The 12,091-nt window shown below is 55.9% G+C and overlaps 3 protein-coding genes across 4 annotated transcripts in view; 2 read left to right on the top strand and 1 right to left on the bottom strand.

Moving 5' to 3' along the window:
- Positions 1-3,321, top strand: part of WDR62 (WD repeat domain 62) — a 48,948-nt gene extending 45,627 nt beyond the window's left edge. For both annotated transcript variants that reach the window (XM_027514166.1, XM_027514165.1), the window contains exons 26-32: positions 126-260; positions 643-757; positions 869-995; positions 1,078-1,129; positions 1,290-1,910; positions 2,724-2,881; positions 2,978-3,321. In XM_027514166.1, coding sequence (XP_027369967.1) covers positions 126-260; positions 643-757; positions 869-995; positions 1,078-1,129; positions 1,290-1,910; positions 2,724-2,881; positions 2,978-3,241 — 1,472 coding nt within the window. In that variant the 3' untranslated portion in view covers positions 3,242-3,321. The remainder of the gene's footprint in view (positions 1-125; positions 261-642; positions 758-868; positions 996-1,077; positions 1,130-1,289; positions 1,911-2,723; positions 2,882-2,977) is intronic.
- Positions 3,322-7,724: 4,403 nt separating this feature from the next.
- Positions 7,725-10,416, top strand: OVOL3 (ovo like zinc finger 3). Its single transcript, XM_027514422.1, has 4 exons — positions 7,725-8,558; positions 8,633-8,697; positions 9,442-9,643; positions 10,131-10,416. The coding sequence occupies exons 1-4, from the start codon at positions 8,465-8,467 to the stop codon at positions 10,337-10,339; spliced, it is 570 nt and encodes a 189-aa protein (XP_027370223.1). The 5' UTR covers positions 7,725-8,464; the 3' UTR covers positions 10,340-10,416.
- POLR2I (RNA polymerase II subunit I) lies at positions 10,393-12,052 on the bottom strand. The gene is made up of 6 exons (XM_027514404.1): positions 11,564-12,052; positions 11,426-11,480; positions 11,048-11,121; positions 10,887-10,961; positions 10,728-10,779; positions 10,393-10,493 (listed from the first exon to the last, which is right to left on the bottom strand). Exons 1-6 carry the CDS (start codon positions 11,620-11,622, stop codon positions 10,431-10,433), a joined length of 378 nt encoding a protein of 125 aa, XP_027370205.1. The 5' UTR covers positions 11,623-12,052; the 3' UTR covers positions 10,393-10,430.
- Between the last annotated feature and the right edge of the window lie 39 nt (positions 12,053-12,091).

Raw genomic sequence — 12,091 nt, 5'->3', positions numbered from 1 at the left:
TGGCCACAGGGTGTGTGATGGGCGAGTCCAGCTTCCTCCATTGTTAAGCGGCTGGCGGCTCTCTCAGGGCGTCTTCCATGACTCATGGTGTTGACGGTTCTCTCCTGCCCACGCCCTCTGCCCAGGATGCCCAGGGACTGCAGGAGAGTTGCCCCGGCCCGAGGTACCAGACATATCCAACAGCTCCCTGCCCCAGACCCCTGAGCAAGAGAAGTTCCTCCGCCACCACTTCGAGACGCTTACTGATGCCCAGCCTGAGGGTAAGCCCTGCCCCTCTCTGACACCTGCCTGGGCGCACCAAGGACTGGGCTCGGTGGATGTCCCCGGGGTGCGGCTTTGCGTGGCAGGGCTGGCAAGAGTGGTGGGAGGGCGTGCATTTTACTTTGTAGTTAGGGGCTGAGCCGCACGGTATCCTCTGCCAGCTCGATTTGCTCCCAAGGTGTGTGTTGTCTGCTTTTTATTTTTGACTGCATCGGGTCTCAGTTGCATCATGTGGGATCTTTTCCTGGACCAGCAGGGAAGCCCCGTGTTATCTGTTGTTGAGGGTCTCTGAGGATCTGTCTGCTGGTCTGTGGGGTCTGCCTGGGCCCAGGGCTGGCTGGCTGGAGGGTTTCTGAGGGCTCCCTTGGCATCTTGCCCTAGAGCTCTTCCTCGGATCCCTGAGAGACCTGAAAGCCCCTGAGACCGAGGATGACTTCTTCAACCCCCGACTGAGCATCTCAGCCCAGTTCCTCTCCCGCCTTCAGAAGACATCCAGGTAGGAGCGGGTGAATCAGTGAACACCCACCCACTCTCCGTTTCCCTGCAGGGCGGGGCTGTGTGCCCCTGCCACCCTCACGGCAGCCACTGCCACCCGTTTACCTAACAGGTTTCCCCACGCCTTCCCTTCCCGACTGCCCCAGCACCTTGTGAAGTCCTCGGAGGTCAGACTCACGGACCTCCGGGGTGAGCCACCAACAGTGGGTGCTGGCTCCACCTCCCCAGTCAGGACCAACGTGAGTACTGGGGCCACCTCCCTCGAGACACGGGGCTTGGGGGCCAGGAGGCCTTGTCTTCACTGCAGGGCTGTGTTTACAGGTCGTCCCTGGAGGAAAGGCTGAGGAGACACTGGAGGTGTGGTCCCCACTGTGTGAGTGTCCCCATCTCCGGGTGGAAAGCCCTGGGTGGCTCACTGAGCCATGGTGGGGATGGCCAGGGGCCACTCGGACCATGCAGCCACGCTGGGTGGGGGGCCCTGTCTGTCAGTCCTGAGGTGGGCTGTGAGAGCAAGCCACCTGCTTCCTTTCCAGCCCCCTGCCTCACGGGCCTGGTGCCCTGCATCCCCTCCTCCTCTGCGCTACCCACAGACAAGAAGCCACCAGCACCCACAGCCCTACCCGCTGCAGGCCTGGCTCAGGTTCTCCACACCCCCACCACCTGCTCCCACATGGAGGCCACTGCCAGTTCCCATGCCAAGATGTCCCGCAGCATTTCCCTGGAGGAGCTGGCCTCCCTGAGCCAGGAGCTTCAGGCTGTCACCACCACAGTGACACACAGTTCTGACAGCGAGGGCCGAGAACCTGCCCTGCCCTCCCGGGGCAACCATGAGGCCCGTGCCAGCCTGAAACTCAGCCTGTCGAGCATCTGTGACAGGCTCTTGCTGCCCCCACCCCAACTGGAGCCTCCCACCACGTGTGTCTGGTCCCAGGAGCCTGTGGATACCGAGCGCGATGTCACTGTTACGACAGATGGTTTCCCAGCCCACAGCCCTGCAGATGGGATCGCCTCAAGGCTCCACAAGTCCGCCTTTCTCCCAAGGTTCCTGGCTCCTGTGCGCCTCGATACCCCTGTCCTCCCCAACAGTCCCCCGCTCCCAGAGGCCAGGCCTAGGGTCCTTGGCAGCATCGCCTCTCTCCGGGAGCCCACCCCTGGTGAGTACCATCCTTAGGATGAAGGATTGTCCCCTAAGCTCATCCCAAGTAACAGCAAGCTCAGTTCCAAAGGCTACAGGTGCTGTGCCATTCATTCATTGATTTCCTTACATATTTAGTGATTACTTGTATATATTGGGCTTTGTTCTGGGCTCTGGGGACATGGGTGTGCTAAGTCGCTTCAGTCGTGTGCTAAGTCGCTTCAGTTGTGTCCAACTCTTTGCAATCCCATGGACCGATGCCTGCCAGGCTCCTCTGTCCATGTAATTCTCAAGGCAAGAATACTGGAGTGGGTTGCCGTTCCCTTCTCCAGGAGATCTTCCCAATCCATGGGAGCTGGTGGTAAATGAGACTACAGAAATTAACACCTTAACTGGGGGAGATGCCCTGTCTAAATTTTTTTTTTTAATGGAGGAGAGGGAAAGAGTAGCTTTATTACTTTGCCAGGCAAACAAAGGGGAAACGCAGTAGGTTAGCACCTCAAGAACTGTGCCCCCCTCCCTGACCAGACTTAATCTGTAAGGAAAGGGTTAAGTGTACCATGAAGTGAGGTGCGCTATGGAGAGAAGGAAGAGAAAGAAAGGGTTTAGGGAGTGACAGGCGGGTGATGGATGGTGAATGATGAGAAAAGGTTTCAGGGAGAAGATGGCATTTGAGCAGAGATCTGCAGGAGGGTTGGGAAAGGAGCCCTGGGGACTGAGGAAAGTGTCCCAGGAAAGGGGACAACAGTTGGGATCGGCCCAGCCACCCTGGCCTCTTCAGATCAGCTGGAGAGTAAAAGTGTCTTTCTCATTTCCTCCCTTGCACCCCCAGAAGTGCCCAGTCCAGTCCAGGACTGCCCTGGACACTGGGAGGACCCCAGGGCGCCAACCAGCTTCCTGCCCCCAGACCCCCTGGAGCTGAGCAATGTGGGGACTATCGTGCACAGACTGCAGGCTGCCTTCCAGGAAGCCCTGGACCTTTACCACCTGGTGAGCCAAGCCCCAGGGTCAGGGGAAAGGGCTGAGGGGGGCTCCCTGGCACTGCCTGGCCCACGTGGCCCCTAACAAGGTGGGCGCCCCTTGCAGATGGTCTCCAGTGATGAGGTGAACGCCGAACAGCGGCAGGCACGAACTGAGCTGGCCTCCACTTTCCTCTGGATCCACAGCCAGTTAGAGGCCAGTGACTGGCTGGTGGGGATGGATGTGGCCACAGCCCAGGCCCCGCCCAGCCCAGGTGCCCCCTCCCCGCCTACCCTGTGCCCCCTGGCCAGCCCAGATTTGCGTGCCCTGCTGGAACACTACTCAGAGCTGCTGGTGCAGGCCGTGAGGAGGAAGGCACGTGGGGACTGAGGGCCAGCAGCCTCTCTGCTGCAGCCCTGTGTTTCTGAGGAAATAGGTATTTTAAGCAAATAAACAGACAGCTTGCAGAAGTGGCGCCTAGTGCCTGTCCTGGCGCATCCACAAAGCCCCACTCAGACGGATGTGGGGAGAGAGGGGAGGAGGACAGCCCAGGGAACTCACCAGCCATGAGTTTGGGCACTGCAGGAGTGACGAACCCAGCACCTGGCTCCGACGTCGCCTGTCCCCAGCCCACTGAGCTGCTGGCCCCTAAGGAGGGGGCCAGCCCTTCTTCCCAATGCCCAAGAACCCACTGGAGCCGCTATGACCACCGTGTGCCAGACTCTGGCCACCAATTCACATATCCCCACAACACTGTCTCATGGCCCCTGGGCCAGGCCCACACTGGATCCTGTGAGCTCCAGGCTTTTGTTCCCATTTGCAGCAGGGGAAAGTGAGGAAGGACAAACAGGCTCGGCTACTGGACAATCCAGCCCAGGCCACCCAGCTGCTGGAGCTAGTAATTCCTTCACCAGCAGGACTGTGTCCAGCTCCAACATCCCATGGGCTTCCAGCTCTGGGACCAGCCTCCCCAGGCAGCAGGCATCTAGCCACATAGTGTATCTGCTGAGAAGACACTACTGGGAACACAAAAGCCTTCACTGTCTGAGTCTACAAAAAGGAAGCGCAGCAGGAGCAGGGCCCTCCCCTGAAGCCCAGTTCTATCCCGTGTTCTGTGGGGCCCGAACCCCCACTTGCCTGTGAGTTCCTCTGGGCTCTAATGTGATCATGGCTCTCCAGAAACAGGTTCAGAGAGATATCCAGGGTCATGCCTAGGGCCCCACAGAGCTGAGACTCAAACCCAGGCTTGCCTGGTGGTAGAGCCAGGCCCTTCAGCCTGAGGACGTGGCCCTCTGTTGCCCCTGTAAACACTGAACTAATTATGCAGTTGTTGAAAAGTCTTCCCAGCCCCCAGGAATCCCATCTCTCATCACTGTTCTACACGTTAGGAGTAGAGCAAGGAACAAGCAAGGGACAAGCAGAGCATCGTGCATTCACCTAGAGAGCAAAAGATAGGAATTAATACGATAACTGTGTAACTGCAGGTAAACGGAGGGATCTCTCAGTCACTGTGCTGGTTAAAGGCCTGCCTTAGGTGACATTGAAGCAGAGGCTTGATAGAGGGGACAGGCAGTGTGGATAATTGGGCAAGTATTTAGGCAGAGAGAATTGCTGGTACAAAGGCCCCGTGGCAGGCTCAGATGTGAGGATGAAAGGAATAGCAATGAAGCCAGGAGGCTGGACTGGAGTGGGCTCAAGGAGATGGTAGGAGAGGAGGTGGGAGGGAAAATGGGTCCCACCAGGCAGGGCCTTGATGTTTTAAGTCATTTTAATCTGGGACTTCCTGATAATCCAGTGGTTAAGAATCTGCCTGCCAATGCAGGGGACAAGGGTTCCATCCCTAGTCTGGGAAGATCCCACATGCCACGGAGCCTGTGCTCTAAAGAGCCCTCAAGCCATGACTGCTGAAATCCATTTGCTCAGAACGTGTGCTCCACGACAAAAAGAAGCCATTGCAATGAGAAGCCCATGCACCACAACGAAGAGTAGCCCCTGCTCGCCACCATTAGAGAAAGCTCCTGCACAGCAGCAAAGACCCAGTGCAAGCAAAATTAAATTTAAAAATAGAAAAAAAAAATTAAATCCAAGACACATTCACAATACAGGTTTTTCTCTAAAATCCCTGATCTTGGTGTTTGTGAGATGCCCAGTGTTGCTTATTTCACAAGGTTCCCTTCTTTCTTCCTGCCTTAGGGAGCCCAGGCAGCTCAGGACATGTAGGTGGGCTGCATTTCTGTCAGGAGGCTCCCTACCTGGGTTCACAGGCCACCCCTGAAGACTGAAGACCACTCTCCCCGCCCTGGCCTGGCTCAGCCAAAGCTGTAAAATCTCTGAGATGACTGGACACCAAGGGGACCACCTTGAGCCTCTGTCCCTCGTGGATTTTCCCCTCCTTCCACGTTGTATCATAGTTAAGGTGTTAACTCCAGGAAGCAAACACCTGGCTTAAGGGGCCCCAAGCTGTAGGGACATTTGTTACTCTAGATTCTGTTATTGCTCTGTTCCACCCTTTGTGAGTCTGAGTTTCACTCCCTGCCTTAGGCCCTCATGGTGGCAACACAGCTGCCGTGGTTCCCAGCGTACACCCTCACCTAACTAGGAGCAAAGGCACAAAGCTGGGCACCCACCAAGGTTGTAGGGGAAAAGTGCCAAACCTTCTTAGACACCCTTCCCTTCAGGGCAGTTGCAGGCAACAGGAATGGAAATAGCTTTGATTTCCTTGATTCAGCCATTCTTTCCTGGGCATGTTACTGTTTCAACAAAATTGGATTCTCTCAACACAAAAGGAGGGTGGGCTGGCAGTGTGTCTGCCAGTCTCCACCTTCGCCGAGCTCTTCAGTCCTGGAAGGACAAGACTTTCCTTAGACAAACCAACTGGTTAAGAAACCACTGCTGGAGCTTCCCTGGTGGTCTAGTGGGTAGGACTTTGCACTGCTAACGTGGGGGACCCAGGTTCGATCCCACATGCCGCAACTTGAGTTTGCATGCCACAACTAGAAGATGCAGAGCTCCACAACTAAGACCCAGCACAGCCAAGTAAATATTTTAAAAAAGAAACCACTGCTGGTGAACGTGTGAATGCGGCATTGTCCCAGCAGGAAGCATGCTCATGTGGGATATTTCAAAGAGTTCAGCAGAGGGATCATTTGTGAAGAAGTGGACAGGGGAACCTCAGGGCCAGTACAGTACCCTAAAATGGTACTAGAGGAGAGCTATTCCTTGCTGCTCAGACCAGAAGGCACAGGGAGCAAAGTGGAACCCAGAGGAGAGGGGCTGCCCTGAGGGGAGCAGTGATCCTGGCAAGAGGGGCTCCATTTTCTGTGGGGCCCCCCATTACCAAATCCTACTGAAAGCCAGCAGGCACAGGGGTCCAGGTGATGCTTCCCACCCCAGTCAGCCTCCAGGACTCAGGACAGAAAGGGGACTGGGGGCAAGTAAAGACCCCCAAGCCCAGAGTTCTTCCCTAATGTGTTTTCAGCAACAACTCAGGAACCAGTTGTTCCGAGAGACCTGGTGTTGGGCATGGAAAACTAGACACCAGAGAGCCACAAAATGGCTCCCATAACCCATTCACCAGCTCGTTCTTCAGTGCTTCTGGGCCCTGTACTACACAACTGACAGGTCCTAGATACTGGGCCCCCAGACCTGGGCCAGGCATGCCAGGCACACTGCGTAAAGTCCAGCAATTGAGAGATGGAGACACCTAAAATCACATTTCACGGGCTGATTGAAACTCAGATGCTTGCCTAGCCACCCCACCCTTCAAGACCCTGGTGGTCTAGTGGTTAAGACTCCCGAGTTTCCACTGCAGGGGAGGCAGGTTCAATCCCTGATTGGGGAACTAAGATCCTGCATCATGACTGCTATGTGGCCAAAAAAAAAAGACTTTCAAATAACCCCCATTTATCTCTGTCACATGCCAGACTCTGTGCAAAGCATTCCCACCTGGTGATCTACATGGATTTTCAACACAAACCAGTGGTAGGAAGACTCATCAGTCCCATTTCCAGATGAAGAAACAGGCTTAGCTAGATATGGCTTGGCCCAGGTTCCATGGAGATAAAATAGCAAAGCTCTGGGCCCGCAGACTTCCAGCACTAAACTCCCTTGTTTCTGAAAATGCATTAGTAGGACTGACTCTCCAGGAATGTGAAGAAATGAATAAATATTGCTTCATTCACCACCAAGCCTTTTACAGACTTCCTCTGCCTGGAGAGCCCTCCCTGTTTATCAGAAACCTTTTCTCCATCAAGTTTCACACCTGGAAAGTCATCCCTGAACCCATAGACTGAATCAGGAGCCTCTTCTGGGTCCCCTGAGGCCCCTGGCTTTTCCCCACTGAAGCTGGGTCCCTCTGCCTGTGCTCCATAGCCTTGGTCATTCTGGGTATCTCCCCCGTGGACTAGGTTATGTCTTCATTTTCAGTGCTAAGGTAGGCCTGGCCTGTTGTTGGATCTCAGGAAAATGTAGGTGAATAAGTGAAAAAAAAGTTAACTGCAGGGGAATATTCAAAATCCTTAACCCCTGGCTAAGAAACCAATGACCAATCTAGAACAGAGCCTGGCCAGAGTGCTGGGGTTAGGGTCCTGGGAGCCTCTGGCTGTGTCACGTGACCCCTCCTTTAGTTCCTGAACCGTAGGAGGGTGGGGGAGTGGTGTCCCAGACAATTATTAGGAGCTGGACTAGTGTGTGTGTGTGTGTGTGCACGCAGGTGCGCATTCAGTCGCTCAGTCATGTCCAACTCTTTGCAACCCCATGAACTGTAAGCCTGCCAGGCTCCTCTGTCCATGGGATTCTCCAGGCAAGAATATTGGAGTGTGTTGCCATTTCCTTCTCCAGCGTATCTTCCTGACTCAAGAAATGAACCCAAGTCTCCTGTGTCTCCTGAACTGGCAGGCAGGTTGCTTACAACTAGCACCACCTGGGAAGCCCCTGGACGATGAATAAACCAGTATTGTAATGTTCCCTACACTTGAACAGTGCTTCTGGCCGACCATCAGCTCTTATCCTCTGAGGATCAGAAAAGTAGAGATTCTTCTTGAAGATGCTCAGTGTGGACTCTCACTTTGATCTTACTAAGTAGACCCTGCTGTCCCTCCATCCTCTGGAGCAATCACAGTCACCCCCTCCCCTGATTCCTCATACAGCTGCTGTGATTTGAATAACCAAGAGGCTGGTGGATGTCCGGTAGTGACTAATTTGCTTGGCAAACAGACCCTCTGGTTCTGGGCCCTGCTGGTACTATGGAAAGACACTCAGCCTCACTGGGTTCTCTGTTTCCTCTCCCCACGCCCCAAGAGCCACCTAGGTTCCATCTTGTCCTGCTGCACCTCCTCAGAGGACTTAGGGCTTGTCTTCCCCTGGAGGCTGGAGAGTGCGCTGGGAAACCTGGCAGAGGAGAAGCGGGAGGAGTGGCAGGACCCAAGGCAGAGGTAACCAGAGCTGGCTAAGTCTGCCCCCAGGGCCTGTCAGGAAATTTGCATGGAGAGAACAAGGCTTCTCGGGGGCTTCCCCCTCCCTTCCCACCTGGGAGAGTCATCCTGGACCTGAGGTCTGACAGCAGGTGGAGGAAGCAGCCGCGTGTGTGGAGCTGTCTCCCTATTCCCAGAGGTGATGCCCCGTGCCTTTCTGGTCAGGAGTCGGCGTCCACAGCCACCCAACTGGGACCACCTGCCTGACCAGCTCCGGGGAGACGCCTATGTCCCAGGTGGGCCCCTCTCTGGGCCTGGAGGTGAGGGGCAGGGGAGACATAAAGCATGACCACCTGGTTTCTCTACTCAGACTGCAGCAACCTGGGGGGGCCGCCGGCACACCGGACTTCCGGCCTCGGGGACTCTTGGGCAGCGGTGAGTCTGCGGCAGGCGCCCAAGACCCTGCTTAGTTTCACCTCTGCCCGCTCTCAGCCTCGAGAGACCCTGACTGCCTCTTAATCCCACAGACGCCTCCAGCCTCAGGACCTACCCCACCCACTGCCCTCTCTGCTGGGAATGCCTTTCCTTTCTGAGTAGTGGGCTCATTGTTAGGCCTTCCCCTAAGCACTGTGTCTCCAGGGATTCTGTGCCCAGTGGGGCAGAAGAACAGATTCAGGCCCATAAATGGATGGTGATCTATGTCAGAGAGTCGGACAAGGTGACAGGAGCAGGATGCGGGGGTGGAGGAGGAGCTTGGGGCCTCTCAGAAGAGATACTCAGCTGTGAGTACCCTGGAAGAAGGAAAGCCCTAGGCGGGATGTGAATGTGCTGGAGTTTTATTTCAATTTTTACTAGAACAGGACTGTTCTAGGCTATGGATGTTTAAGAGTAAGACAAAAACTCATTCCTTCCTGAAGCTTATCATCTGGTGGGGGTTGCAGGTATAGATAATAAAATTAGGGGAAAAAATACATTGGAAAATGGTATGTACTATGGAAAAATATAAAACAAAGTAAGGGTGATGGGGACCAGGTGACCAGGAAAGGCTTTGTGGGTGGCGTTTGCTCACACAAACTGCAGTCTCCGGCCTTACCAGACCTCCGTGGTTCCCGGTTCTAGGCACTTCATTCCATCCAGTGGAGGGGAGTTGGGGTCCTAACCCCCCTGTCCCTCCCACAGCCCTCCCAGGGCACTCTGACTGCCACCCCTAGTAGCCCCAGGACCCTTGGCTGCCCGCTGTGCCCCAAGACCTTCCCATTGCAGCGCATGCTAACCCGGCACCTCAAGTGCCACAGCCCTGCTCGCCGCCACGTATGCCACTGCTGTGGCAAGGGCTTCCATGATGCCTTCGACCTCAAGCGCCACATGAGGACACACACAGGTGAGCCATGGCAGGGACTGGGAGGGGCTTCTGGTGGGAGATGGGAGGAAATGGAGGGAGGTGCAGGGGACTCAGAGACTCCAAGCACCTGAGTTCTGTGCACAAGTGGTGCTTGTATTTGTGGGGCAGGACTCAGGCCTCAGCGGGCTAGGAACACCACGCACCTCAGCTCCCGGCCAGGGGTTGTCAGGCAGTGCCAAGTTGGGGGCCTGCTGAGGGATATGGGGAGAAAACAGATAACTGGTTATAGGATTCAGGTCCCAGACTGCAGGGTGCAAAAGGGAACATCATAATGAGGAGGGTGGGGACACAGGTGTCTGGTCCATGTTTGCACTGGGCGGAGAGGGAGCAGATGATGGGATGCAGGCCAAGGTCTGGCGAATTTGGAGCAAGAATGTGTGTGTGTGGGGGGGGGGTGCTCACGGAGGGGAGGGTGGGGAGGCTCTGGTATGGGGATCATTGCCCTCCCTCTGGCCCACCTGCACAGGGATCCGGCCATTCCGCTGCGGAGCTTGTGGAAAAGCATTTACGCAGCGGTGCTCACTTGAAGCACACCTCGCCAAGGTGCACGGGCAGCCGGCCAGCTACGCTTACCGCGAGCGCCGTGAAAAGCTGCACGTGTGCGAGGACTGCGGCTTCACCAGCTCGCAGCCCGACGCTTTCGCGCGGCACCGCGCTCTCCACCGTGCTGCCTAGACTGTGTACCCGGCGTCCAACCCATGAGACGGAAATAAACAAAGAAAAGGCACTCACAGAACACAGCATTTATTACACAAGGGAGAGAGGGTCACTCGGTCCAACGATGGCCGCAATGCGGGGCCGTGCACACGTAGTACAAGCGCATGGCATCCTGGCAGAAAAGATACATGGTTAGGAAGGCTCTCGACTCACAGCAGGGTACAACAAGCAACCTCCATTCAGAGAAGCCTCATCCCAAAAGAACAGACAATAGAGGGCTTTCCTCACTGCTAAAGGTCCATCTCAGGATACCTGGAAGGGCAGGGTCTTCCCCAGTATAGGTATCCCCACTCCCCGGGAAGGACCAGACCAAGATCACCCAGAAAGTTTTGCTCGCGCCACTCACCTCGGCCCGAGCACTGTGTGACTGGAAGAACACCGCCTCCTTGTGGCCGCACCTGAGGAGACAGTCACTCGGAGCCTGCCATACCCTCCCCTCCCCGCTTCTCGGTTTGGTGAGGATAAGCCAGCCAGCTCCCCTCCCCAATACCAGCTGCGCACTCACTTTTGGCACGGGTGGTCTTCGGTTCGCGGCAACGTGGGGTCCTGGGACACGTCAGCGATGATCTGGGTCAGCTCGCTAAGGGAATAGAGGGTGAATAAGTATGCTTGGTCCGGCCTCCCAAGCCAACAACCCCGTCCCCGAACTCCGGTCGTGCCACTCACTCCACTTCGTGCGTGATTTTGTTGACGTAGATGCAGCTGTTGTCGGCTTCCTGCTGGTAATCACAGTTCCGGCACTGCGAGAGGGAGTGTGCGGCGGGAAGCGGGTCAAGGGGTGATACCCGAAGGGAGTGGAAGGAAGGGCAGGGTCTTTCCCGGAGGGTATGACTAGGGCACGGAGTCTCGGAACTGGGATCATGGGGTGTAACCGAGGATCACCTCCAGGATGGCAAAGACAAAGTCTAGTTCATTTGGGGGAAGTTCATTTGGGGGACAGTCTGGCGTTTAGACCAGGAGGGGTCGGGGCGGCACCGGGAGTACGGCGGGGCCACGTTGGGTACCAGGGGGCCGGTCCCGGAATACCCTGCGGGCGGCGCTCACCGCGTAGAGCAGAATGCGGTTCTCCTTGTCCTCCTTGGGGTAAAGCATGTTGTTACTGTGAAGAGGGGAAGAGGGAAATCAGAGGTCAGTATTGAGGCCATTACTTGCTGCCCTTCCACAGTGCTGGCCGGGCCTCACCATTCCTGGCAGAATCGAATACCCACGAAGCCTGGCTCGTAGGTCCCGTCGGGTTCCATAGCGACTCACTGCCTGTCCAACTTCCGCGCTTGCTCCGCCGTGCGACAGGTCGCAGGAAGGGTCAGAATTCCTAGCTTCGCCAAACTAAGGGCGGAGCTGGGCACGTGTGCTGGTGCCCAACGGCTTTGTGCTCGCCTGTCTGTCCTGAGGTTTGATTAATTACTTGCTTCAGTCTCTTGATACCCTAGAATAATTGCTTCCAACTTCTGGGCCGTGCTTCCCTAGTTCACACAATAGTGTAGTACGAGAGCCAGCAAAACGATGCGTCACGTAACGCGCAAAGAACTAAGCATTAATGAAGACGCCCCAGCTCTTTGCAGGCTGAAGGCCAGTGCACATGCGCGAGTTTACCCTTCGCGGACTGGGCTAGCTTTTGCCAGTTCTTCCTCTCGGCTTCAGCCTTCGCCCGCCAGGCCGTTTCCCGTGCCGCTATTGGAGGAACTGCACCCTGAGAAAGGCCGTGGAAGG

This window comes from Bos indicus x Bos taurus, chromosome 18, assembly GCF_003369695.1.
Source record: "Bos indicus x Bos taurus breed Angus x Brahman F1 hybrid chromosome 18, Bos_hybrid_MaternalHap_v2.0, whole genome shotgun sequence".
NCBI lineage: Eukaryota > Metazoa > Chordata > Mammalia > Artiodactyla > Bovidae > Bos > Bos indicus x Bos taurus.
This window is presented reverse-complemented; position numbering and strand designations above follow the sequence as displayed.

Coding starts and splice junctions, on each gene's coding strand:
- OVOL3 (XM_027514422.1), top strand. CDS start 8,465: ATGCCCCGTGCCTTTCTGGTCAGGAGTCGGCGTCCACAGCCACCCAAC. Junction 8,559..8,632: donor GGGAGACGCCTATGTCCCAG/GTGGGCCCCTCT, acceptor TTCTCTACTCAG/ACTGCAGCAACCTGGGGGGG. Junction 8,698..9,441: donor TCGGGGACTCTTGGGCAGCG/GTGAGTCTGCGG, acceptor TCCCTCCCACAG/CCCTCCCAGGGCACTCTGAC.
- POLR2I (XM_027514404.1), bottom strand. CDS start 11,622: ATGGAACCCGACGGGACCTACGAGCCAGGCTTCGTGGGTATTCGATTC. Junction 11,481..11,563: donor ATTCGATTCTGCCAGGAATG/GTGAGGCCCGGC, acceptor CCCTCTTCACAG/TAACAACATGCTTTACCCCA. Junction 10,962..11,047: donor AAAATCACGCACGAAGTGGA/GTGAGTGGCACG, acceptor CTATTCCCTTAG/CGAGCTGACCCAGATCATCG.